Below are 26389 nucleotides of genomic sequence, written 5' to 3'. Positions count from 1 at the left end.
CAGCGAGGAAAGACGGGCAAGTGAATAATCATTTGTGGCCATTTCGTTCATTTCAAATCCCCCTCTTTTGTCATAGATGACATGAAGAAATAACAGAATTGGCAACACCGGCTGAGTACGAAGATAACAATGGCGCAGGAGGCCGGTCCGGAAATGATCGTCGTCGATGCAGACAATAGCGAATGATATTGGGGAAAGCCGAAAAGGTGATGGGAACGGTGCGCTGGATATCAAGAGATTGTGGCTGTATATGAAGTTCCCGAGCGCATAGTAAAAGAGCGTTGTGGCCATTCCGTCAACGAATGTTTCGATCTCGGCATCGAGCCGTTCCACAAGAGACTATGTACAATGGTGAAAAGGAATGTTTGCGCGTCCACTCCGATCAGGCCGGAAGCGAGCTTAAGAAAGACTGTATTCAGCAATGCTCTGAGCAAAAGTGTCCTTGTTGTCAAGGCCGAGGACTACTCCGGTGCCATCCAAAGTAACCATATAGGTGCTCGCAATCGTGGTAAGGGCGAAGAGCCACACATCCGAGCTGCTGCCTTCAATCGAGACGATATTAGTCTGGCAAGTTTCGGGTTGCAAGCACGTCTGATCGTAGTTCTCGAAGAAACTGTACAACCCAGCACCATAGACAAAGACGTCTGATGAGTCGGTGATACGAAGAGACCATGACTTTCGGCATGAATCATCGGTACAGTCACTAAAGGTTGGGTCCTGCCAGCTGGTTTGAGGAGTGAAGGGAGTCAGAGCGTTAGGATTTGATTGATAATACCTGCGCGTTTGGTCAGCACTCAAACAAGATACATTATGTTAAGCGGCCTTTAAGCAAGAAACTTACGGGGTCTCGGTCTGAATGGCGCCTAGATAGATATTCTTGGCATTGGCGACCTCGTAGCAATAGAGCTGGTGATGTTCAGATGAGGTACCGTATGCCCAAACAGGCCCATTGGATGACTCAATCAAGACACCACGGCCATTGAATACGTTGATTTGACTGTGGTCGCCAAGGTCGAGCTCATGGTCCGCGGTCCAAAACCAGTTATTTTCAAGATAGATGGTTCCGCTTGGAGAAACGTAGAGAGCTAGGAACGCAGCCATGCAGGACGGATTGGCTGGTTGGATAACGCTGGGGTCCTTTGTGCATGTGTTTGACTCTAGGTCCGTTCCAGCAGATCCACCAATTCGAAAATGGACATCCCACAATCCTACGGAGCCAGGGGAAGATTGTGCTACGTTCCATTCCATGAGAATTGCACCAGGTTGAGGGCCAACAGTCTCAAAAATCAAATCGCTAATTTCGACACTGCCAACGTCACCGGGGTTGCCGACCTGGAATACCGGCTTCGGGTTGTTCTGATCCTGGAAGGCAGATCCTTGAGCCATAATAAGCGGCCAGATCTCTCCAGTAATCTTGACGTTTGCGGGAATAAAGACAGTGTTAGAAATGACATAAGCACCGTGGTCAAAGTAGACAATATCGCAGCTTGTGAGACTGTCAAAAACGGCTTGAATGGCAGCTGTGTCGTCCGTTGTGCCATCTCCCTTTGCACCCTTAGATTTAACGCTGACGAAGCTATCCGCGGAATATTCCTCGTACTGAGGCTTCGAGCGCTCAAAGAATCTCCCTTGGCCGTCGAGCAGCACACCGGGCTTGGATGGGGCAGATACAGTTGACTGAATTCTGCTACCGCTGCCATTTCCGACATATTTCCTGCCCTGAATCCATTCAGCAATAAGAGTACCGCCGGCAAGAATCGTATTGCCCGAACCATCGCTAACGGCACTTCCAGAACCGACAAAGTCGACATTATCAATGACCAGCGTTCCAGCAGAAGTGGGTGTGGTTGAAGGTCCCCACACGGTCTTAATGCCAATTGGAGTGTTGGTGAATGTACTGTCCTGCACAATAAGGGAACCAACACCAGGATTCGAAGCACCGCCGCTAGTCATGTCGATACCAATACCACAATTATTGATTGAGAGTGACTTCATGGTCCACACCCAGTCCCAGTTAAGATAGATGGCGGTATTGCAACCATTGAAGGTTAGGTTGCGGGTGGTGAATTGCTGGTTTCCGAAAAAGGCACCGTAATTTCCGCCATTGAAGACGAGGTCTGTCATGAAACCTCCAGAACCTGTAGGGCACGTTAGCGCTCATTATTTCTAAAGGGAATAGATCGAAACATTGGCTCACCATTGTCCATGAAAATACCCTGCTGCTTATTGTTGCTGCCGCCGCGAACCATCTCAAATCTAATATTTTGCAAGCTAGTAGCCTGAGCAATCTGCCAATGGATACCAGCTCCGCTAGAGGGTGGCATCTGGGTCAGATCGATAACGAAGTTGCGAATTTGACGGAAGAAATTGTTCTGATTCGTGTACCAATTATTTCCGGTGTTGTCGTATGGGTCAGCGTCAATCACAGCAATGCCAGAAAAGGTGGCTGCTGCCTTTATGGTTGGAATGTTGAGAGCATCTCCGATGAACTGCGTATAATAGTACTGGATGATAGGAGAGCTGACAATATATGTTCCGGGCGGGAAATACACTATGGCAGGCGTGACAGTAGAAGAATCGCAGCCGTGGCCGCAGCGATTCCCAGTACTGATGGCGAGGTTGATGGCGTTGGTGTCATCAGTGGATCCGTCTGTCAATGGTCAGTACCAAGTTCCATTGCAAGGAAACACCTGGGCTTCAGCAGACCTCCTTTCGCTCCATAGTCCATCACATTACGATAAATTGGATAGGAAGAACCGCCAGAATAAGCGACAGTTCCCTGGCGTTGGATATTGGCAACCCAATAGTTCGAGCTGGAAGCTGCTTGAGCAAGAAGGGAATGAGTGGTAGCATTCGTGGAGGCTTTGGCTGTACTGTTTGAAACATCTGCCGCTGGCAGAGCTTCGACAAGACGTGTCGGCCCTGTTAAGAACAAAAGGCAACGCAGTGCCACGAAAAGAGTGATGGTAAAGAACGTCGCCATGATGAAGGCGTGCTGCCTGAAATCAAATCTAAAGGATTGTCGAGGCTAAATGTACGTCAGTGAGCCAGCACTGATATAATGTCCTTGCACAGTGATTTCTGGAGAAAGACGCAAGTTGAGGTGTTTGAAAGGAGAACTACAAAGAGAGTGGGTGAAGGATAAATGGAGATATTAAATGTGCAAATGAAAATATTTCAGCATAAGAATCACCACGCAAAAATGCGAGCGAATGGACAACAATGGAAATGAATGGAAGAAAAGAGCAGATAACGAAGCGGTAGAAAACAGGGAGTGTGATGGTGAGATGATCTTTCTGCAAAACAGAATCAAAGGAAATGAAATTCATTAAATATAAGGAGCTGTGAATATGTATTGTGGCAGCGGGAAGGGCGGACACGTGTATCAGTAGAAGGGAATAATAGCGGGCAAAGAAACATTGTTGGTCGAATTGAAACGAAAGTGAAGAATCTGAAGCGCCAGTCTTACTCACACAGGACAATAAGAAGTTACGCTCCGAACCGCTGACTGCGGTAGTTGTCGATGGGCCTGCGCTGCTCCATGAAATTTGCGCACCATCGTCCTGATATATAATCTTTTCCCTTAAGGCCACCTCATCGTGAGGCATTCGGAAGTGCTTCCTTGTCACGATATCTGCTCCTCCATGCTTCTGTCCCTTGACACCCTCATTGAGGGGCTTCAGGTCAGGGGACATGAGCTCAGGACGCATTTGCGGCTCCGCGAGACCACAGTCGCCATCCAAAATTGACGCGAGAATGATCCCTTGGGGTCTAGCGAGACTCTGGGATGGCGTGTGATAAGGGCTACGAGACTAAGCCGGTGATCACAGATGTCCCGTGAGAGTGAAACAATGAGAAAGGAGATCGTGAGATTACTCGACGAACATTGAACAAATGATGTTGTCGGCCAGAAGAAAGAGAGTGTGTGGGTGGGTCAACCAAAGAGATCGTTACAGAGTAAACATCTCAGGCAGATCTGCCTCAGTCCATCTTCGATGGCCAACCATTTTTACACTAAGCAAGGACAGTCTTTGCTCCCCACGTTGAGCAGTCGGAGGGGGGAGACGAATGGATTCAAGCCGAGTTGTTTCAGCAAGTGGTGATGTTCTGAAGGGGAGGGAGTAGTGAAACGTGCTGCGAAATCGAGGTTGGACCATTCACGTTAGAGAAAAATGGCCTCGTCAACGGGAGAGGCCGAGGAGCCAAGCGCCCAGATGCGACGAGGGTCCATGTCGTCGTGCAATGTACAGCGCTAGGAGGTCAGATACAGATCATCAGGCCCGCTCGGCTTATACAAGACTATTTGGACTACCGGCATGCAAATTTCAAAAAAGACACTGCATTTGAACGAAACTGATGCGAGGTCAGAATCCAGAGGTGAGCGAAAAAGAAAAACAAAAGATTATATCAGCACAAGGTGTGATGTTATGCATGACCCAACCAAAACGGCGAAGGGCGCTCTAGGACATACATTGGCTAGCTTGGTTCTAAAGGACGGAATTGAGGGTTTGGTTTGAGGCGCCAAAGGTGACAACCTCAAAGGAACGGTCCGAGGCCCGTGGCGCGTGGCGCGTGCAAAGGGTCAAGCCTGCAAAAGCCCCTCAAGGCAGCTTAGCCGCAAAATCCCTCCTCACCGCCCAAAAGCGAAGACGCCTCCAGGCTCCGGCAGGTATCAACCATGTTCAGAGTACTTCCATTTCTTTACGCAGTCATGCCCCATCACGCCCCAACAATCAAAGTCTTCGTAACTTGGATCTGATCCGATTCAAGTACCATATGAGGCGCTCATCTCGCAGCATGCGGCTGCTGATGAAAACCAGCATTACCCTAGTCACGATCCTCAACCCAACCACGAGGCTTGCAGGATTTCCCCGCCTTGCATCGCTTTCCATCTTCAAAGCCAGAGGGGTCTACGTGACTTCTTCTCTCCCTCAGGGAAAGCGTTACTGGTAGGGCATGACCCGGACTTTCCTCTTACACGTTGCCGATTCAACGCGCGCCTTGCACTCTTAAAGGGTACCCCGCATTAGTCTTCCAGAACCCTTGACGATCACAAGGCCTCTTTGAAGAGTGAGGCATTTGGGTCCGTCACATCCCTTATTGTTACGTGGTCTCTTTCTCAAAGTGAGTTTTGCGGCCGCAACGAATGGATTCGCCATTTTTCAACGGCTCCTTATGCATTTCGAAGAAAAGACTTTTTCGCCCACCACCAGAATTTTTTTAGCGATGTTGGTCCCTAGAGCTGCCGTTGTTGTCTGATGGGACAAAGTCGCTGCACTCTCCATTCAACATGCATCTCACCACATTCGCTAGCCTCTCAATACCCTCGGCCAAGCAGTCTTCTTCCTCCCAGGAGAAGCAGACGCGCACAGCGCTAGGAAAGCGTGCCCCTTTTGCATCGTTCGAAACCTCGAAAAGACTGCCTTCAGCAATGATCACGTTCTCCATCTCCATAGCACGGCGAGCTACCAAATCTGCATCCAATCCGTTTGGAAGATCGAACCAGATGAAGTAGCCACCCACGACATCCCGGTCGGGCTGAGCCATGGTCACGCCCAGCGGAAGAAGGTATCGCTCGATTGCGAGAAGCATTCGACGGTATCGTGCAGCGTAGGCAGGCCGAAGAACATTCCGAATATGTTTCTGCAGCTCGCCCGAGGCCAGCATGTCTGCGATGAAAGTTGAAGCGAGTTGGGAGGGCGCGCCGCCAGATCTACTCGAGCCGCTATGCCGCAAGTCAGATGTCATTCGAGGTTTGTCACTGTAGCAAGCTCTTGCAGTACTTACGTTTGAGAGAGACCAAAGGCAAACTTCGGTGTGCCCTCTGCCCAGCCCGTCCGAGAGCCTGGGGCTACAATCTTGCTGAAGCTGCCATTACTGACGGCATTTCCGAACCCGTGTGATCCTGAACGCTCGGCACCGCCTTCTAGCCGCCGGTCCACGTCTACAATGCGGGGCAAAATAGCATGGTCGGCATCGCGATTGCCCGAGCTATGTGCCGAGACAGACACAGCCCACTGAAGATGGTCATACACATCGTCAGTGATGATGAGCGCATCAAACTCGCGTGCAAGACGGACGAGCTCCTCGCGATGTTGAAGGCTCATTGTAATCGAGGAGGGGTTGGAAAACGTAGGCACAGCATAGATAATGTGGCGGTATACTCGGGCCCATGGTCGATTAGGTTTCAATTTCTGGTATCGAGCCCTGTCAGCCGGACCAAGTCTCTTCTTCGTGGTTGAGTTTACAACACAAAGTATCATACCGGCACATTGTTTCCTTCCAATTCGGCGCGTTTTTCGCTCTCTCTCAGGCCCCTTCGTAGGAAGTCCAAGTCAATGCCCCCTTTGTCTTCTGGCACTGCACGCAGTCTACCATGAAACCCGGAGTCCTCAAAAATGCGGCAGGCTAGAAAATATGTTGGAGCCACCATCCAGATATTGCGAGTGTAGACCGGATCGGTGAAGACCTGCAGGATGCAGGCAAGATTTTGGCTAGCGCCACCGGTGATACAGATTCTCTCTGGAGATATCTGCTCCAGCGGTAGATAGTATTTGTGCAGCCATGACGCAATTTGCTCTCGTAGTGGCTCATATCCAGGATCGGGCCCATACTGTAGGCCGGGAACGAAGACGTCTGGATTTGAAAGAACGCTCTGCGAGGCAGTTTTGAGTTGCGGCGCCGGGAGGAGCTTAGGGTTCGGCCAGCCTCTCAAAAGGTTAATTAGTGGTTTTTGCGCAGCAACCATAATGACGTTCGAAGTCGCAGTCAAGCAGTGGAACTTTTGAGTCGTGAGGACTAGGACTTCGTCAAGAATCGATGGTGATAGAGTCCACTCTAAACAGCTCCACGCTTCTCAAGTCAATGAGTCCTTCGGCACTTTGTTGGTTATCACTTTCCAGTTGATCTCCGAGCTCGGAGTTGGCAGGAAAAGTTTGCACCTGTCATATTTTCGAAAAATTTATGCTTATCTTCTTGAGGTTTTCACTTTCCCCAGATAACAACACCCAAGCTCTGGCGGGAACGGGCATCTCGGAAGGGGCAAGTTTCCCCGAAAGCGAGCTGCTCGCTCCCAAAACGGTCGGGACCGGCCCGTGCCCATAACTTATGCAGAGTCGACGGTTTTCTCGCGGTTCCTTTGATATTTTCTAACTATGATATACATCCGATTGCTCTTAACCTTTTTTTTTATTTGCCTGCATCTTCAGAACCTAGAACACCAATGCGTTTGGCTTTTTCATTAATCCTTGACTTTCTTCCTGAAAGTTATGTGATAAGAAGGGAATAGAGTATATGATGGTGTTGACACAGATCCTGCTATTGACCGAAAATGCTGCCGTTGGCTCAGGAATGGCTCTGCCACGTATGCGGACAGTGATGTGCTATTTTGGCATGTAGTGGCGTCAGGACGTGCGATACTTTTGGAAGAATGTGGAGTCATTGAAATTGGTGGCCACGCGGCTACAATATCCAGCTTCGATATCAGAAGTTATAATGGAGGATTATTTTTACCCTCTCATGTTTTTTTTTTTTAAAAAAAAAAAAAAAAAAAAAATCTCGAATTAATCAGCAGGATTACAGATTTGGACAAAACATGTCTGAGTATTTTCTGTAGCTGGGTCAAATAATTCAATTCGAAATCTGGGTGAGCATCCATTTGGAATGCGCTTATTGAGCCAAAAGATTGCGCCTCGCTCGATTGTCCCTCGCTCGATTGTCCCAAGGCAGGACAGATATGTCCATCGTTTGCAGGAGAGATTCCTCGGTAATACTTCCGATGCTGAAGATTAAGAACGACACGTGGGGCTCCTAAACCACCGATGACTGAGATCTTTGGGTGACATTGTTCTGTACGAGTAGTGTACGGAGTAATTTTACCAGCATGGGAACGAGCTTTCCCTAATAACACCATCAGTATTAGATTCAGGGATGAAACATAGAAGCGGAATTGGGGCCCAGTAATGATTACGATTAGTTAATGGTAATTCAACATCTTATCCCTCATGTACCACCTGGGACGGTTCAGATTACATTTACAGAGTCTCGCACGAGATTGAGAATGACAGATCAGAAAAGGTCTGCAGAAGTGATGCTGATACATGTCTTGCTTTGGGTCATCCGCACATTGTATTCACTCTATTCAACGGGACCACTATAGATATCCTTCTTGATTGATATACACCCCACTCTTTGACCGGGACATTGGACACAAGGAACTTCGAGAACACCACAATAATACGCTTGGCCGGGTTGAGTTAGGAAGGCCACGATCACGGACCCGCATAAGGAGGCGAAGCTCTTCAACTTTCTCCTTTAAAAGCCTTCGCCTCGCCCAAAAATAGTTAAGTCTGGCGCTTAAATGGACCCTCTAAATGACGTTTCTTCTTGTCGGGAAAATAGAGCCACCGCGGGACATAAATCCTCTCTCTTTTCAGCATAGTCAGGACGTCCGCAAGGGAACCAACGCAACTGGTATGTTGCGGCTTGTCAGATGTCAAGAATAGATTTTCCACATTCCCTTACCACTGCTCAGTAACTTAGCCTTGCTTGTCTTTCCCCTTACCTGACTCGACTTACGTGTCTATCTCCCCTGATTCGGGTGCAAAAGCTTCCGAGGTCCCTGTGCTTTGAGACCAGGCGAGGTACACGTAGGAGAGGCGCAGTTCATGGTATGCATTGGATTACGGATAATTTGTGTCCGCAGGCAAACCAAACAATCTCTAAAGCATGCTGAACAAACCGTCTGTGCGCATCTTTTTGTCTAAGAGGCTTTTCCTCAGGGCGATGTCGTAAGAGACAAAGCCTCCGAGGCTGTCCCGATCCAAAACAGCCCCCAAACACTCTGGTTCTTTAATTTGTAGGCTAAAAAATGAAGATATCCTACATTTTAAGGAGGGCCCCGAAACAGTGCACTGGCTAAGGTGTCAAATTTGTTTGATTAACAATGCAGATTTTTCTTGAACATCATCCTTCTTGTTGAACAGACGCCCCCTTTTGCAGCTACTGTGTATCTTCCCATGCCTACGGCCGACCCTTGCGCTGACAGCTTGTGATCATCCCTTCTTTTTCGTTCCCCCTCCACAGTATCTCCGGTTTCACCAGCAAGTCTCTCCAAGATGGAGACTGTGACGATGCCGCCAGCTGGGGACGCTGTCGGTTCTGCATCCGTTTCTGCGCCTTCTGACCAAGGAATAGATCCCTCCACGTCCGGTGCATCCGAAGACTGTGAACAATTGACCAAATGTCACAACCCGCCTATGACACGGCGTAGTTGTTCCGATTCGGGGCCAGACTTCCCTCAAACCCATTTACTTTCTCCGCCGCCATCCACCTCGGCGCTCTCTTTGCCTGGTTCACGATCCAGTTCTCGCTCTTCTGTTTACTCTTCGGGGGGCGAGTTGTCTCCAGCTGTTCCAAGATCCTCAGTTTCAAGGAGACCTACAAGCTTCTACGGAGGATCCTTCCAGGACACACTGAGCCCTGTCCCACAAGATCATCCCGGAAATCGGAAATTATCCAAGCGACGAAGCTGGCTGCCAGGCCTACAAAATTTTTCTTCTGGAGGAAAAAAAAGAGACAGCTCGGAGGAAAAATATACAACGTGGATTCTTGGTCCTGGCAGTGATGTGGAGTTTGATGCTTCGCCGTTAAAGAAAGCAAAGCCAGTAAGTACTTCTAGCCAGCGGTACTGGTTGTCCACTAACTAAAGAGCGGTATGCATAGATACCCGAGCTGTGGGATCCCGATGGCGATACCTTTGTTTACCTTTTCCCTCGAGAAACCGGAAAAGCCCCTTCCTTTAAAGTCGATTCTTCTATATTCTCCTCTTCGCGGGCTCTTTCGGCATTGGCTCATGACAGAGTATATGGTCAAGATGAACCTTCTCCAGAAACATCAGATCAATATCCCAAAATATCGTCACAAGAATGTGCGCTCCCAAGTCCCACATCCTCACCTGTGACTTCTCCAACAAGTGGCTCTTCTCATTCCACCCGTCTCTCCCGAGCATCGAGCAACTTTTCAATGGGCCCGCGGAAAGAGATCCACCTATACTTGGCCGAAGTAGCCCTAAAAAATGATCACAACCAGGCCAAGGTTTTCAGCTCATCTGAAGATCTGGACGACCTTGTTTCTTTGCGAAATCTTTTCGCGTTCCTGCTCGGCCAGGCGCTCGTAGCAACCAGCAAGCACCAGACTATTCTAGCTATCTTCTTACGAGGAGGTGGTCTCCTTGAAAGCTTTGGGTTTTCCAACCTTGATGGATCTAGCTTCGGTGAAGTCCCAGTTGAGAGATTCGACCGATATGTGGAAGAATTCGGTTTAGCAGATGTCAGACGAAGTCCTGAAAAGACCATTGAGGGTCTTATCTTGGCTGAAAGGATGCGGTCGTTGAAGCTCTACAATGAGTGCTTTGTCCACGCCGTGGGCAATTTTGACAGCTTGATGAAGCTTAATGGCCCACAGTATGGCTTGATAAGTGAAACGACCCGGAAACGTATTGAAAGAGCATCCATGGATCTGACCGGACGCCTGGAAAATGTCCGATTGAAGCTAAAAGAATTCGAATTCCCATCTCTGTGGGCTGGTATAGCCAGTTCAAACACGGTCGATGAGAGCAAGAATATCCACTTCAAGGCTTGGAGAGCGTCTTTCCTTTCCACTCGAAAGCATTTCTTGGGTCATCTCAAGAAGAGATACGGCTCCTGGCCACCAAAAGCGAGCTCAAAGAAGAATGAGTTTGAGGAGAGCGGTCTCAATCGTATTGTGCTCCAAGAGGTCTATGAAGATCTCGGTGTCATCTATGACCTCTTAGTCGATCGCACTTCCCTGACCACCCGGGGTGGTGCTTGGCCCACACAGACCAAGGCTGGCGGCGGACCAGATTCCGAAAATCCTATATTCTGGGCTCTTCGGGGAATCCTAGGAGAGTATGACCGCAGTTCTCCCCCGGTTTTACCTCCCATTCCCTTTGACGTTCCTTTACTTCCATCTTTAGCTTCCACTCGAAATGGTTTTGGTACTGGTGATGCCAAAAAGGAAGCCAAGGAGGATAACAAAAGGCTGAAGGACAGCGAGGTTGAAAAAATCCTCAGTGCATCCCACAATGCCGACACAATCATAAAGAGCCCCTTCCTGGGGACTTTCCAAGCCTTTGAGAGTAAAGAAGCCCATAGGCAGTCAAGTAATGGTCTCTGCGACCTGCGTATCGGACAATGGATATTCATATACACCGTGCTCCAGGCATTGCCCATGGTGATCGTTGATGCGCCCGGTGTCCAATGGAAAAAGGGCGTAGAGTATTTCCTCTGCGAACCGCCCAAAGGTGGTGTACCCTGGAGCAAAGAGGACCCAGGGCTAAGAATGAATTGGTACGAAATTGCAGGCGGCTCAGGCTTTGTTAGTCTTCCTTCGGACATTGTCGATTACAGCATCGAGGGCACCTATCGCCGGAGCCATTGCTGGGGAGCAGCTGCCAAATGGGGCGAGGATGTTGTAGGCCTCTTGGACAATGCTGTTTCCCCAACCGACGCAAATGCCGATGCCGATTCCTCTTCGCCAGCAGCGCCAGCGCCAGCCTCGAGGTTACTTAGCCCGAATCGGTCCATCTCTCCCCAGTCCCGGTTGTCTGTTGTCAATCTCGGATTGGAAGCACTGGCAGTTCCGTCGGGAGTCAGTCCCGATGGAACAACTCCAGCACGGCCCGTCTCAACTTTTGACCCGAATTTGAGCTTCGAGACAATCATTGGTAGTGCCGACCCGCGAAGTAATGACCGGCCTAGGAGGAAGAGCAGAGTCTTTTCCTGAGCCTATTATCCTTCTTATTCTATTTTCTCTACTTTCCTCTTCTTATTCCTTATTCACTTCTGCTTCCTTCGCAAGATTTCTTGATTAGGCACTTACAAAGATGTGCCCAAGTCTGGATGGCGAGCATCAAATCAATCAAAGCCTTTTCAGCCGGATGGGTTTGCATTTCCTCTCCCTCTTTTCCTCTTCAATCACTCTTACTCCCTTTCTTTCCGTAACATTCAGCGTCGCGCTCTACGCATTTTCTGCTCGCAAGGTGTATCCTCATATGCTTGCATTTGCTTGGCGTTTCTAGCAAATTTCTGTCATACTATTCCTACATGTTTGCAGTAGCGATGCTACTCTTTTTCCAGATGCTGCACTCATATAATTTTAAAATGGACAGGTCCCTTTCGGCCGTGTATTTCCTTCTAGAGCAACTTTAAATCAAAAGAGCATTCCAAAAATCATATGCATGGGTACATATGTTTTCTAGGTGTCCGATATGAGCGGTTGAGGAAAATGAGATTTATAGCTCTGTCAGCTTAGGAAATCAAAATGTGATAAAGCACACATCATTTCTAAATGTCACTTTTCATTGACTGGCGAAGTATCAAGAAGAGCATGTTGCAAGACATTTATAGCTCGACAAGACTCTTAAACTCCACAAATTTAATGAAATGCTCTCATTCAAACCCGAGCGTAGAAGCGCCTCAAGGCATTTTATGTACAAGAATCAGACTGGTCCAAGCAACAGCAGTAAAGGAGACAAAGTTGAAATAATGACAAAGAGCCTAATGCGCGAAGCCAAATGAAGCGGGCGAGGAAGCAAAGTAGGGCGAAGTGAAACGCATATGACATGGATAAAACAGATTTTAATCCTCGTCCGTGTCGGTGTCGGTGTCTGTATCGGTGGCTTCGTCTTCGTCTTCGTCTTCTGTTCCGCTCTCTTCCTCACTAGAAGCGTCTCGCGTACGTCTTGGTCTTGTCGGCGTCGGGCCTGCCAGGCCTCCAGTCTTCAAAGCATTCATTTGACCAGCAAGGGAATCTGCAAGAAGAAAGTTAGTGGGAGCAATTGATAAGGCTTAAAAATTGAAGTAAAGGACTTATGAGTTGCTATTACCTTCATCTGGTTCGCTAATCTCGTCCTCTGCGTCAATTTGCTCCGCCCGAGCCATATCATCAACAACGAGGGTAACCTCGCGCTTGCTGTCCATACCGACGTAGCTGTCACACACGAGATGCATGACAAACGTGTACTGACCTGGCTGAGGAGGCGCCTGAAATTGCATTTTGAATGTTTGGATAGCGTAAGTCGGCTCGCCCTGATTATTGAACAAAGGTCTCTCAAAAGTCGTAAATGTGAATGGAGGAACAGCCAGCTTGCCTTGCTTGCCATCAGCGAGGAACAAATGCCAGCGTGGTGAATGGTCTCGAGCCAGGTAAGGCCCAAAAGCCAAAGGTGGCTGCACCAGCTTCTCATTGTCACTTGCAGAGCCTTTGCTATCGCCCTCAGCCGGTGCTTTCGAACGTTTGGCAGGTTTTCGTCCAAGGAGAGCATCGAGGTCGCCCTCATCGGGGTCAACATCCTCGAGGTCAATCTCATTCACTTCAGGGACATTGGATGAGCCGGGTGGCACAACACGTGCTTTGACTACAAATTGCACCAAACTTCCTGGCGTAATGAAACGCTCTCCCATAACCTTAAAAAAGGCCTTCTCCACCTGAAGGGAAGGGAGCTGCTTTGCTACTGATACCGCCGACTCGTACTGACTATTCGATAGAAGACGAGGACCTGTAGCAAGCTCTCGCCGTTTCTGCTCATGAATATGCATGAATTGTTGAACTGTCAGGTGCAATTTGGCAGATTCACCTTCAACTGCTTGGGCTATTTCAGGAGTGAAGTGAGGAAGTTGTAATAGCGGTGAAGACCCAGGCGGGATGGCTTGGATAATATTCTGGGACGTTCGATAGGCTGATAGAATTGGCATAGTATTTCCGAATGCAAGTGCAATTGCAGCAAACGATTCGTTGAGAGATAGCGCGACTGGCGCAACTTCATACTTCTCTGATGCACCAATGAGTATGAACAGCTTTTTGTTGTGTTATGTTTGAGGATACAAACGTACCGTAATTCAGGGTTGGGTCTTCAAGTTCAACGCGGCCAAGGTACGCCCAAAGAAGACTCAATACTTTTCGTCGCAAGCCATCGTCGAGATCCTCCAGCTTCTGGCGGTCTGCCGGTGCAAGAATTGTGAACAACTTTTCAGAGTCGCTGCCTGCAAGTATTTTCCTTTCGATTTTTCCGGAGCCCCTTTCGCCTTTTTCACCACCAAGAAGACTCCGGAATTCTTCGCCACTGCTGAGAGCGCCAATGACACCCCCTTCAGATAAGTTCTCTTCATATTCTCTGAAGAGATTACCAGCACTTGCTACTAAGACCTTCTCTCTGGTCATTCTCTGCGTACCGTACCACCAGGTCCCGACGAGATACGGGAGAAGCACCCCAAGCAGCGATCCATAGACGAGGAGCACATATTTTCCGTTTCCTTCCGTCACAATAAATTTTGGCAAGGCAATGCCAATACTGAAACTTTGTTTTCCATCGGGGTGACCATACTGAATATAATTATTGCGTACCTCCTCATCTGTGAGGGCTTTGTACGCTTTGGAAATTTCCACAAAGCGTTCGCTCACGGATTCAACGGTTTCGTTCAACGCGGGATCCGGGCGAATTTTGTCAGGATGATATTTTAGAGAGAGGCGTTTATAGTGGTTTTTGATATCCTTTTCACTTGCGGACTGGTGAAGACCATTAGCGAATGAAGAGACATGTATCTGTAGCAGTACAAACCCGGGAAATCTGCAAGATATCATACGGATCCCAAATTTTCGGGGTCACCCTTGCTGTGACTATGATGAGGTAAATCATCCATCCCATTACCGCGTATCCTAACAGCACGGTAAAAAATCGCTTCACTTTGCGCTCCTGCCGCCGATGTTTCCGTTTCTGCCCTTCCACCACATCCGCATTCTTCGATTTAAAATCAGAGGATATTCGGGGCGCGGTGTTTTCAAGGCCTTACATTTTCCTTTCATCAGCACAAGGTCTTCATCGAGCAGTATAGGTCCTACAAACCTTTGTTGGGTTTCAATAAGGAATATGTAAGTGGAAGTGTGACGAGACCCGAAATGGTCAAAACGAAGAATGGAAAGAATTGGCCCTATATTTCGATTAACTAAATTGAATTCGAGGCTTCAATGATACGGCTTCTTGCCTGTTCGTCATAGTTGTAATCGGTAGACATGATGGCGAAACAGAGACCACGACGTCAATCAATGACGACGTGGTCAAGAAAGAGTCGAAAAAGTAATCACGGGTAAGATCAAAGATCTCGGCTCAGCCGAAAAATTTAAATGAGTATTTCAGCCTTTGAGGCAGCCAGAGCATGCTCTACTTTGGTGCCGCAGACAAACAATGAACTTTCCCACTGGTTCACCAACTTGCCAGATGCGACTTTGTGCTCATGCCAGAAAGCTGTCCTCTCACTACAGTTAACTAGACGAGTCATCTACATTTGGTTAGTTCGCGACACCCCCAGATTCGGATCAGCTAAGTCCGGCGAGTTCCGCAACGCTCCTTTCGGGCATGTCAAACTGATAGGTTATATGGCCGACGAGGAGTGGAGATACAATAACAAAGAATTAAAAAAAAAGTAACATGTACTTTCCACTGTTTGAATCCTCAGAACAAAGGTTGCATAATAATTTTAAGAGCTCAAGCGATCAATCATGTACAAGAAAACCGCCAAATACAATTAGCCTTTTCTATTTCCTCCAAAAAAGGCCCCCAGTGGGGAAAACAATAACGCCACGAGACTCAGCTTAGCGATCAAATACAGGATGTTTTATCGTGGTCGAGTTGCTTCTATAGCGGCGCCCAACGGGACAACCCTCAAGCTCGGGCTCCGCTTCGGCTGCCATGAAGTCATGATATGCTCCTCTTCCCATTTTCTAAATATGGCTTTGAAATCCCGCGGAATGCCTTGAAGGATGACTGTACTAACGGGAAGAAATGGGCGATCCTCTAATGATGCGGAGAGAATTCCATATTCTTGGGCGAATAGCAGCGCGGCCTGGAATTCAGTAGACCGTGATTGGGCCTGCGCACCAATCACGCTATACAGGACCGATTTGTAAGTGTACTGTAACGAGGGAAAGGAATGAAGGATTACTTACATATAAATCTCAAAGAAAGCATCCACGACATATATGTCAGAAATGCAAAGATCTCTTTGACAAAAAGGTGATATCTCACGAACCTGTTTGAAGGCAAAAACATCAATCCCAACCCCAATGGAAAAGTCCTAGTGCACTTACCTTCGACTTGACGCCCAAATCAATGCAGAATAGTCTGCATCTATAATTATCGTAGCTGGCTTTTAATCTCCAATGATCAGCAGACTTGGGAATGGCTGTCTTGCTATCGATAGAGAAAGCCTGAAAAAAGGATGAAGATTCGTGACCCTCTTCTACTTCTTCAATTTCCGGCGAGACCCCTACATCCATGCCAATCAACCTTGCACATCCGAGTTCGTCAGCACTACAACCTCTTCCTTTCCACAAGATAGGCTTTCCTCTTGGTCTAGAGATCAGGTAAGGGAATCCAGAACAGAGACTGTTAAGAGATAGGTCAACCTCATCAAATACAACGTTCCCAAGATGGCGGCGGCCACAGAGAATATACGGTTGCCCTGTGTGCTGTCCCATCATATTCCCTCGACGGACGATAACAATGCCCCCTAGTGCTTGAATGAAGTTTGAACTTTCTTTCCCTTGCCGAAAGATTGAGAATAGGCAGCCGTGGTCCTCCGACATCTGCCGCCCTCGTTGCATCACGTATTGGAACTCAGAGTCTCGAACTGAGTCTCCGACCCATGCATAACATTCCATGTCTCTTTTTCCATTTTGCGCAATGAAAGTATGGGTACAAAGATAAGCTTCCCCATCAAATAAAATGTGCTCTTTGCCTGGAGAAAGCTCTTCTTTATCCGCACCTGAACGTATCCGCCAGATGTTCTTTTGAATCGTTTTCACTTTCTTGGAGAGAGTGAATTCGTCGGACAAGAGAGCTTGCGTATCGATGGTTACGGCGCCCTTTCCAGTGGGAGGAATGTCGAAAAACTCTGCAAACAGTCTTGCTGCTTCAGATGTCTTTGGAACGGGGGACTGTTGCAAAGATTCCTGGATAGTCGCCTGGTTGAGTAAAGCTTCATCAGTGTTAATAGACGAAGGCGAATGACGAAGCTGAGAAATCACTGACGGGGGCTTTGATCTAGTGGCAGCCGGAGCTGGCTGGGTCTCAGGATGAGCAGCAGTGTGTTGCTTTGGGGTCGAATTAACGTCTTCTTGTTTATTTTGTATCACGTGTCGGAAATGATCCGCTGAAGAAGGGGGGAGGGCAGTGGCCGGAGTGCTGACACTTTCGTTACTATTTATTTTTGCGGTTGCATTTAGCTTTTCGGCTGGAGAATATTGGGCGGCTTTCGAAATTCCACATTGACCCCACATTTTTGTTGCCGCCTTGACAGATACCGACGCCTGAGCTTCCATGGGAATCTTGGGCCGGGTAATTGTGGAAGCCATGGCGTGGGTACTGTTTGGCTCAGGTCTACCAGGCTGGGAGCGGGGCGATGGCTCTCTAGAGCTTGATTTTCCTGAGGCATGAAAGGCCGGTGTATGGTGTAATTCATGCTCCACTTTCCCGACGTTTTCTGCGTTGCGGTCTCCTGCCCTCTGCTGAACGAATGAAGAAGGCGACCTCAGCATACTAAGCTCGGATCCATTGCGACTTTGTGGGCGAGATGCTGGAGCTTCGGATTTTGCATCCCAAAGCTTTGCAGATGTGTCAGCCTCGCTTGGCTCATCAGAAGTTGTATCTTGGCTTTGAGTTTTTTGACCGCTGTTACGTGGGCTTTGTTGCTTAGAGGTTGGAAGTCTCCGTTTCGGGCCACGAGCCCTTCCCTTGGTCATATGCGTTAGCTGCGTTGACGAGGTACGCTGGTCGCCGAGCTTGTCATCATTTGCGATCGCTGAGCCACTCGAGGTAGGAGAGCTCTCTGGATCCCAAGGTCGCTCTCCTTCTTGGGCAGCACCTTGGCGAGGTCCTCGGGCTAGTGCCTGAGCTAGAGCTGGATTGAATCTCGCTGCTAAATTTCCACTTTTTCCAAAGCCTGTAGTTGTAGGCTTTGCTGAGGGCATTTCTTTCGCTGCATTATCGTGGTTTTGGTGAAATTTTCTTTGATCTCGGCCGATCGGATCATTTTTAAAATTCGAAGAGTCTTCTTGGGTCAGATTCGTTTCGGTATCACCTTCGGCAGGTACGGATTTTGATTGGATTGCCCGTGTCTCGACTGGGCGGCTAGCAGACACCGGACCGCCTTCTTCTCTCGAGGATGGACGCGGAATACGTTCCGCGTCTGCTCGTGATTTTATGACTTCTTTTCGTTTGACAATGCTCTCCTTAAAGTCATCTTTCACTACACTCTTTCGTGGACCGCCCGTGGCTGTGAGACCAGCCTTTCCGCGGAGTATATTGTCTTTCAACTCGTTTTGAGCTACATAATGTTGAGTCTGGGTGCGCTTTAGCTTGCCAAAAACGTTTTTGAATTCGGGTTCGTCGGCATCCTTTGATTCCGCTTTCGAGGGCATAGTCTTCAGCGTAGAACGGAAATCCTTTTTCGGAGGCGTTGCCGGTTTGGGTTTTGTTGGCTCGACGTGACTCTTGAGATCTGCTGCCGTGCCTCTCTGCTCTTTCTCAGAGCTGCCCACATCGATGTCCATTTGCATTGCTCTCTCTGGACTGCGCGGGGTGGCTTCCGTGATTCTTCGTTTTAAAGTTACGCCAAAACGCGTACCTGGGCTATTCGGCATTTCTGGGATCTTGTCATCCTTGCCTAGAGGCCCTAGTTCATCCCTTGAGGGAGTCGCCGACGCGGATAAATTGTTGGATGAGTCCGCAGTAGATCTCAGGTCCAAGCGGGCGCCTTTTCCGAGATCTACGCTATTCCGCTGCTGTTTCGCTTTGCTAATCTCTGCCATCCAGCTTGGCTGTGGCGGTGCCACCGGCACTTTCGGCTTGGAGCTTTCTGGTTTATTCAGCGCGCTTTCTAGCCAGCTTGCCTTTGTCGGGCTCCAGCGTTTTTGGTCCATGGTTTTGGATGGACTGACTGGTGGCGTCGTGAGCGAGCCGGTGGGACTTTTGGTGCTGTCTTCGCTTCCGATATTGGTCGTTGATCGAGATCGAGAGTGGTGGATCAGCATAGGCTTAACGATGTCTGAAGGGGGCCTTGAATCAATGGTATGCTGAGAACGCTCATTGTGGGAATCTGGAGCAGTCTCCTCAACTTGCCAAGGAACCAAGTCGCCATTAGAGCTAGATTTTGGGCGAAGCATTGGGAGAGAAGAGCTTTCATTGAGTCGACTAACCGGAGGCAACTCGGGGTTCGGCGCCCTCCTGGATCCATTCAAAGCGCTAAGGTGCTGCTTGCTCTCATTCAGTGGCCCCATGTGATTAGCAATCGAGTTCCCACGACTAAGACCGGGGCGTGACTGAGTGCTCCATCTCTTGCTGACACTATCAGACCGTTTAAGCATTGCGCTCTGAACGAAGCCCCCGAGCCCTTTCGTTGGTGAACTCGCGCGCTCAGGCGCCTCAGGCGACCCTTGAATAGGAAGAGGGTTTGCTATTGACGATATATTAGAAGCCAAGGGTTCGAGTTCACCAGATCCTCCTATGCCAGCATCATGCAAGTCAGCTTTTCGGCTCGCACTCAAATTATTTGATGTGACATCTTCCGCTAAACTAGATTCAGGAAGATTCAGAGGAGCAGCGGCTTCCGTGTACTGCTCACTTGCCAGAGCTCCAGCTGGCTCCGGACTCGAGGAAGGACAGGCTTGTGGACTTGTGGTTTCAGAATGCGCATTGCTTTTCTCGAATGAAACAGTTGGTCGATGGGAGAGTCCTGGCAGGGGCATCTTGTTCGCCGGTGAGCCGCGAGATGAATTTGGCACACTGTCGTCGCGTCGATAAGCAGGGGATCGGAGACCTCTGTCGGCTGTTTGTTTGAACCAAGAAGGATCTTTCGATGCTAGAGATTGTGCGATTTGGTTTCTAGAGCGGCCGAGATCATCAGGTGCCTTCAAGTCAGGGTTATCGACTAGAGAATCTGAGGGTCCCTCCGAGCGATTTTCTTTTGTAGCAATCGAATGTTGACGAACAGGTGAGCCAATTGACGAACGAGAATCTGGTCGGCGTTGCCAAGAGAGAGTGCCAGCCCTAGAAGGGATAATGGGGGCTGCAGATGAACCTCGTGACGCGCTCAAAGGCTTTGCTGGTGGTTGCGGTAGTTCACGCATCGCTTCTTGTGGAGACTGTGTAGAGGAATTGCTCTCCTCTATGCCAGTCAAACGTCGTAGTGTATCGCTGATTTGCGCGTTGCGCAAAGTATGATCTGAACTCGATGAGTTTGAACCAAAGGAAGAGCCGGGGTGGTTGTCCTGCTTGGTCGCGTCCAACGGAGATCTTTCAGGCGGTGGTGTACTGATGTTGGAGGGCGTGTCCTTTGTAGGGGATATTGACCTTGCTCGCTCTAAACAATCATCATCAGCAGTGTGACTTGTCAGATATTCGTAACCTGCACGACTTGGCAAAGCCATCACTGAGAGACGTTACCTGCTCGACGGGCTTGCCTCTCTTTGCGCCCTTGCAGTATTTCCTCCTCTAGCTTCCTCGTGCGCTCTTCATCCTCCTTGTCACGCCTATGTCCTAATTCCCTTATCCGTTGAAGGAAGTCATTGACATCCTCTGCACCTTCGAAACTGCCAACACTTGACATCATGGACAACGTTGAATCTTTAAAAAAAAAAAAGGTCTTCAATATTAGGCGGGGTTACAGCACATGTCGTTTTCGCAACGTTTCACATTCGCACCTTGCAGACGATCGACGCCGGCCTCGTTCGGGGGTTGGCCAGATTCAGGTTGTACAACCCGTATGCCAGCCAAGGATGGACGGGATGGACGGGATGGACGATAACACTATTATCAGCCACGCACGACTTAAAATGGTATGTACGGTGCTATCTTCGTCGCCTTATAATATCAGAATCAATGAAAAGAAAAGCACTATGCGATTGGAATCAATGTTCCAGATGCCAACTATACTAGGTGCTCTTCGATCCAGTCTTTTGAGGGGCAGCTTTCTAGCCGAACCGTGGGGCGTTGGCAGGCCGCGACGCGGGACTAACACCCAAGGTTTGGTACGGAGTAGGAAGCCTTGTACCCTTTGTTGTTATTATTGTTGTTATGGTCCCCACAACCTCGCTTCTTTCGCCCACAACTGTACGAGTACCAAATCGTCAGACGCGACCGAGGGGACGTGGACTCGTTTATTTCCTTGCGCAAGGAAACAAAACTACTTACCGGAGCCATAGCAACAGCTTCAGTACTTTCGTCATCGCTATTGGAATCGCGACTAGAGCTGTTTCTGCTCCAGTGTAAACAACGTTTAAACAACTCCCAAATTAGGGGGAAAAAGCCAATTGGGCGCATGCTGTAATGGAATAATTGTGGTAATTGTTGAACAGAAGAGCAGCGCACTATATCAAATTATTCCGTGCCGTCGGGCTGTATCATGTTTGTTATCTTAAGACCCCCATCGATAATGTACATCAACCTTTCCCGCTCGATTGAGTATCACAATCAGATGCTACACATACAGCACCAATCACATAATTCAGTCGTGTGTCCGCGCAGGAAGAATTATATTAATTAAGGTATATATAGTGCTTTAATAAAGAAGCCCAAAGAAGCATCAAGCTCCGGAAATCAGTATAGGAACAATCTGTCTTTGGCATCTTGGACAACCCAGCTAAGACCCTCTCGGAGATTGAGGCCATCTAATGCACTGCAACGAAGTATCGTCCAGTTATGAGTCCTAATTGCATCCAACTGGAGCCGCTGCAGTTGGAGTGATGGGCAGTTAGGCGAATTGCTTATGAAAGAATGGACGAGGAGTCATTTACCTCCCGGATTTCCCCCTCATTCATACATCCAACCACATCGACCTTGTTGGCCAACACAAGCAAGCTCGCGCCCATTAATCGCTTACAAAAGTTTTCCCTCGATCAGCCCAGGCTTTACAAGCATATGCGGAGCGCTCACCTCCTCCAGAAGGAGTCCTGCCAGCTCCTCCCTGCAATCGTCCATTCTGAGTCGGTCAGTGGCATCAACGACCCATATCAGGGCATCAGTCTTTTCAAAATAATTTCTCCAGTATGATCTGAGTGTTTTCTGACCCCCCACGTCCCCTATAGCCGCAACTTTGTTAGCTCCAGAAAATAGAATTACAAATTGAATTATTTGGACAGAACTTGCATATGTTTAGTTTGTAGCTTTTCGGGCTCAGTCAGCCTTTGTTGCAATTAGTTTCGAATTCAACTCACTCACCCGTCAAAGTCAATTGTCTTGATGATGAAACCTAACGTAGGGCTGACGGTGTTTATATCCTCACCCATGATTCTCTTCACAATGGTAGTTTTGCCTGCATTGTCTAGTCCGCTGGGATATTCGTTCAGTACCACAACTTGGATTCGGACGCAACCTAGCTTACAGCATGAGTACGCGAAGCTCCTTATCTTTCAGACGAGCCTTGCGCAGGATGGATAACATGATTGACCGATGGTCACTGAATTGGAATTTGACTGCAAATGCCTGTCATTTTTCAATTTGATTGCGTGCAGAAATCCCCGTAAAGCTCGGCCCGTTGCCCTTCCGTCGAGCCCGCTCGCCTCGGTTTAATTTACGGTTATGTAACTTAGGTCAGGTACCTCCTGCCATCATTATCCGACTCATAATTAATAGTATTCCAACAGTCCTCAAATGAAAGCACAGTACAAGTTGCTCCTGTAAGTTGACAGAGATGCTCTACCCTTATTTTTCTTCTTTCTCGTATTCCATCTCCACTTGTTCATACAGACCTCCCCGGCTTCTCAATATGGATACCTGATGGCTTCTATCATAAGCCTTCTCGCTTGCTCTGTTATACTGCATGAATTCGATTCCAGCCACTTTACCAACCGTCATGTATGATGCAAATCGAAGTGCTTCGTCATTCCTTCTTACTGTCATCTACAAAGCAACGTCAATAATAATCAAATTTTGATCTATAAATTATGATGACTAACGAAGCTTCCCCCGCCGGACAGCGCAAGCTTTCTTCAAACGGACAGCGTTTGAGCTGGAAGCGCCGCGGTTATCGTAATCAAATTGATAATCAGTGGCCATCCCAGTTGCAGTCACCGGGCCAAAACCTTGGAAATTATCGGACTAAGGCAATTGAGGCTGGAAATCAGCACGTTCAAGGGTCCGCTTATTCTCCCAAGGAGCCTAGTGAATTCAACTCGTATTCTCTCACAAAAAGTGAACCAGAAAAGATCGAACTTTTGGACAGAAACGTTGCCCGTGCTGGAGGTTTACCACAGCATGGTGGACAAGGCACAGGACACGAGAATGGGAATGAGGCTTTTCTTCACTCAGGTCATATAAAAGGGCCGAGTCTGCCAACCATGCATTCGGTACGCCTTCCCTCACTCGGAGAACGTTCAAATGAAATTCCAAATGAAATTCCAGAGCCAAGTCATCATGTGAGTCTCAATTTCATGCATCCAGTAATCTTCACCTCTCATTCAGCGATCATCAGAAAGTCCAGAAATGCTGTCCCGGGTTTATGTTGCCCTTGACTGGCATTCCATGCTGGCTGAAGCGCCTATGTCAACTAACATCTCCCAGTCTGCCAAAAGTTCAATGCACCCCCCTAGGACATTTCGTTCTTGCAGTTCACGGCCACCGGCTGCTATCCTTTCAGAAAAGAAGAGTCCTCCAGGTGATGAAGAGACAAATTCTTTATCTGTTATGCATCCTCGAGAACAACAAAAGTTCTTTCCAAGAAACTCCTTCAGAGGATCACGTGGAAGGGGTCAAGGTCGCACCGGGCGTGGTGGCTTTTCTCGTGGTCCAAGGCCGCACCAAAATATGGATTTGAGCTCAAATACAGGACATCGCTTTGCGAATCCTATTAAAAGCCAACGAGGGTACCACAGCAACTCTTTACATGATTCGCACTATGCAACTGGTTCAAGAATTAACACGCCTCGTGGTGGCGTGTCTCTTCCTTTACGGTCCGCAATGCACTCCACACCGCCGCAACAAAAGCCTGCCTCCGATGCCTGGTCTTACTGGGAGGAGGAAAGGCCGCAGGCTGTTGAAGTGCAAAGACATGATTTCAATCAAGTTCAGGGAGACGGCAAACTTGAGGTCATTAACGATGGTCTCGGATCGAGAGATGAAACTCCAGCAGGCAATTCGTTTAAACAACCACCACTTCAGAGAAAGCCGTCTTCGAAGGAGATGGCTCCCAATTCCAACGCAACGACGATTCAGTCGAGCAATGCTCCTGAGCATGTAGGAGCGGAAGTCATGACCAGCCCGACTCAACCTCAACTGGTGGGTCCTCGAAGTCTACAAGCGCCAAGCCCTGAGAGTCTTCCAAACCCCTCACAGCGAGTAGAGAGGCAACGTGGCATTCCTCGAAATTATAGAATGGCCAAGCCAGCCGAGGTACAGCCTCCTTTCCATATCCCCAATGATCAACCATCTTTGACAGTAGAGCCTACAATTGGAGGATTTGGAGATCTTACCCGCGATCACACATATCCGTCGAATTCTCAGCGCCGACGGGAGTCAAAGTGGCCGGCAAGGAGGGACTTGAAGACGCCGAGAAGAAGTTATGTGCCGGGCACGGACAATGCAAGCGGGCTACCGAGCATAGCCGGAGCAGATGCAGGATCGGATGATGTTGTAGACGGCAATGAAGAAGATGATGCTTACTTGGAGAATCGGCTGGCTGACTGGGATGGCTCATGGGCACCTGCACCGGTTGAATGGGACAGCCGACCGGCATTTAAAGACCGCAAATTCATGGATACCATGGAATCTTGGATTCGGCAGATTCAAAGGCAGCAATTTCCAAAGGTAGACATGACTAGCATTGCGTTTCAAGATGGCTCGGCTCCTGTGCAAGAAGATGGGTTGCTGGGCTCACCTTTGGATCACCCTCGCTCTCTGCTAGATCCAGAAGATGAGTTCACGGCATCCCATATAATGCAAACTGCGCAGATATCGGCGCTGGAACGCAGCAACCGCGTTCTTCGGCGCGAAAAGGAAAGAAAGCAGCGTCAAAAGATTCTTAGGGCCTCGCTCATCGAGCACGCGGCTAGTTACGTGCCGCCTCCAAATCCTTATGCTCCGAAGGCAAACATCTATCTACGTCCTGTTCAGCCGTCAGACTTTTCGCAGATCAGAGATATTTATCAATATTATGTGGAAACATCTGTGTATGTCTCTGAATTAGAGTCAGTAACCATTTCGCAGATGCAAAGCCGATGGGAAGACGTGCGCGAGAGCAAGCTACCATGGTTGGTGGCCGTTGACAGGAAGATGAACAAAGGTCGGAATGGATCGCGCGAAAATATATTGGGGTTCGGATTTGCAGATGATTATAATTCACTTCGCAGCTCCTATCGCTATACCGTGGAATTAGAGCTGTATGTCCGCCCAGAACATCGTCAACTGGGCATTGGCAGATGCCTAATGGACAAACTCATGGGACTGCTTGACCCAATATATGTTGAACGTGAGGGCTATGATTTCGTCTTCGAAGGTGGCGAATACGGCCCTGGGGGCGCTAGAGTTATCGGAAAGGTTCTCTGCATGATAGCGTATGACGGGAATGACAGGACACAGCTGGATTGGCTCAAAAAGTGGCTGGAGCAATGGGAGTTCGCGCAGGTTGGAGATCTGCTAGGGATTGGATGGAAATTTGATAAATCGTAAGACGCTTGGAAATTTTCGTTGAACTACATCTAGAATTGCTAACTGCAAACTAGGGTCAATGTGGCTTGCCTTCAGATGACTACAGGAAGCCGTATCGAACCGCATCGTGGAATGTAACTCATTGAATCCTTGCTGACCCCAACGCTCCTATGCTTCTCAAAAGATTGGATCTCCGAAAAATTGTGTCTGGCTCCAGATATTTCTACGTTGGCGAGCGAAGTATCAGATTACATTGACGGCCAATTTGGTGCTTGATTTGCTAGAAACAATCTAAATCCCATTCCATTCATCTTGTTTGACATAATCCAAGGTGAGCATTGACATATATTCATTGAACAAGTGCATTTCAAAGCTTCCACACACAGAGCACAAGATAGATCAGCCTCCTTCCTACCCGACACACATTGGTAGTCTTATTGCGCTTTTCGTCTCTGAGATACAATCAAGACTACATTCTGTATACCAGTGCAGTTTTCTTAGGGCCTGCGTTGCAGAAGGGGGGGCAAGGTGGATGTAGCACAGTGTCCATATTCCATTGACTGTCGACACTAATTGATCCCCCCACGAAAACCGGATACGAAAGGACTTTCGCGGGTTAAAGCGCCCAGCAGCGTGTGCCCCAGATTCTGCACGTATGACCATTCAAGATTTAAG

At 48.6% G+C, this 26389-nt stretch overlaps 7 protein-coding genes across 7 annotated transcripts; 2 read left to right on the top strand and 5 right to left on the bottom strand.

Moving 5' to 3' along the window:
• Nucleotides 1–399: 399 nt before the first annotated feature.
• On the bottom strand, nucleotides 400–2983 carry L228DRAFT_209262 (glycoside hydrolase family 55 protein; the record flags this gene model as incomplete). The annotated part of the gene is made up of 4 exons (XM_018329803.1): nucleotides 400–775; nucleotides 842–2138; nucleotides 2198–2650; nucleotides 2707–2983. The coding sequence occupies 4 exons, from the start codon at nucleotides 2981–2983 to the stop codon at nucleotides 400–402; spliced, it is 2403 nt and encodes an 800-aa protein (XP_018189681.1).
• A 2103-nt stretch (nucleotides 2984–5086) lies between these two features.
• L228DRAFT_89844 (PLP-dependent transferase) lies at nucleotides 5087–7139 on the bottom strand. The gene is made up of 3 exons (XM_018336944.1): nucleotides 6266–7139; nucleotides 5788–6194; nucleotides 5087–5725 (listed from the first exon to the last, which is right to left on the bottom strand). The coding sequence occupies exons 1-3, from the start codon at nucleotides 6746–6748 to the stop codon at nucleotides 5221–5223; spliced, it is 1395 nt and encodes a 464-aa protein (XP_018189680.1). The 5' UTR covers nucleotides 6749–7139; the 3' UTR covers nucleotides 5087–5220.
• Nucleotides 7140–9116: 1977 nt separating this feature from the next.
• L228DRAFT_266487 (hypothetical protein) lies at nucleotides 9117–11805 on the top strand (the record flags this gene model as incomplete). Its single annotated transcript, XM_018334864.1, has 2 exons — nucleotides 9117–9665; nucleotides 9724–11805. 2 exons carry the CDS (start codon nucleotides 9117–9119, stop codon nucleotides 11803–11805), a joined length of 2631 nt encoding a protein of 876 aa, XP_018189679.1.
• Nucleotides 11806–12371: 566 nt separating this feature from the next.
• On the bottom strand, nucleotides 12372–15297 carry L228DRAFT_218498 (molecular chaperone). The gene is made up of 6 exons (XM_018330187.1): nucleotides 15063–15297; nucleotides 14924–15008; nucleotides 14639–14865; nucleotides 13914–14586; nucleotides 12908–13852; nucleotides 12372–12832 (listed from the first exon to the last, which is right to left on the bottom strand). The coding sequence occupies exons 1-6, from the start codon at nucleotides 15090–15092 to the stop codon at nucleotides 12660–12662; spliced, it is 2133 nt and encodes a 710-aa protein (XP_018189678.1). The 5' UTR covers nucleotides 15093–15297; the 3' UTR covers nucleotides 12372–12659.
• A 217-nt stretch (nucleotides 15298–15514) lies between these two features.
• Nucleotides 15515–20995, bottom strand: L228DRAFT_259381 (hypothetical protein). Its single transcript, XM_018334154.1, has 4 exons — nucleotides 20519–20995; nucleotides 16165–20435; nucleotides 16024–16106; nucleotides 15515–15963 (listed from the first exon to the last, which is right to left on the bottom strand). The coding sequence occupies exons 1-4, from the start codon at nucleotides 20682–20684 to the stop codon at nucleotides 15693–15695; spliced, it is 4791 nt and encodes a 1596-aa protein (XP_018189677.1). The 5' UTR covers nucleotides 20685–20995; the 3' UTR covers nucleotides 15515–15692.
• Nucleotides 20996–21588: 593 nt separating this feature from the next.
• L228DRAFT_245001 (ADP-ribosylation factor) lies at nucleotides 21589–22571 on the bottom strand. Its single transcript, XM_018332062.1, has 6 exons — nucleotides 22455–22571; nucleotides 22292–22402; nucleotides 22220–22236; nucleotides 22007–22152; nucleotides 21868–21948; nucleotides 21589–21802 (listed from the first exon to the last, which is right to left on the bottom strand). Exons 1-6 carry the CDS (start codon nucleotides 22511–22513, stop codon nucleotides 21671–21673), a joined length of 546 nt encoding a protein of 181 aa, XP_018189676.1. The 5' UTR covers nucleotides 22514–22571; the 3' UTR covers nucleotides 21589–21670.
• A 448-nt stretch (nucleotides 22572–23019) lies between these two features.
• On the top strand, nucleotides 23020–25852 carry L228DRAFT_266484 (hypothetical protein; the record flags this gene model as incomplete). Its single annotated transcript, XM_018334863.1, has 3 exons — nucleotides 23020–23487; nucleotides 23633–25731; nucleotides 25789–25852. 3 exons carry the CDS (start codon nucleotides 23020–23022, stop codon nucleotides 25850–25852), a joined length of 2631 nt encoding a protein of 876 aa, XP_018189675.1.
• Between the last annotated feature and the right edge of the window lie 537 nt (nucleotides 25853–26389).

The sequence above is a fragment of the Xylona heveae genome, assembly GCF_001619985.1.
Source record: "Xylona heveae TC161 unplaced genomic scaffold L228scaffold_3, whole genome shotgun sequence".
NCBI lineage: Eukaryota > Fungi > Ascomycota > Xylonomycetes > Xylonales > Xylonaceae > Xylona > Xylona heveae.
The sequence above is the reverse complement of the archived record's forward strand: the minus strand, read 5'-3'. Positions and strand labels throughout refer to the sequence as shown.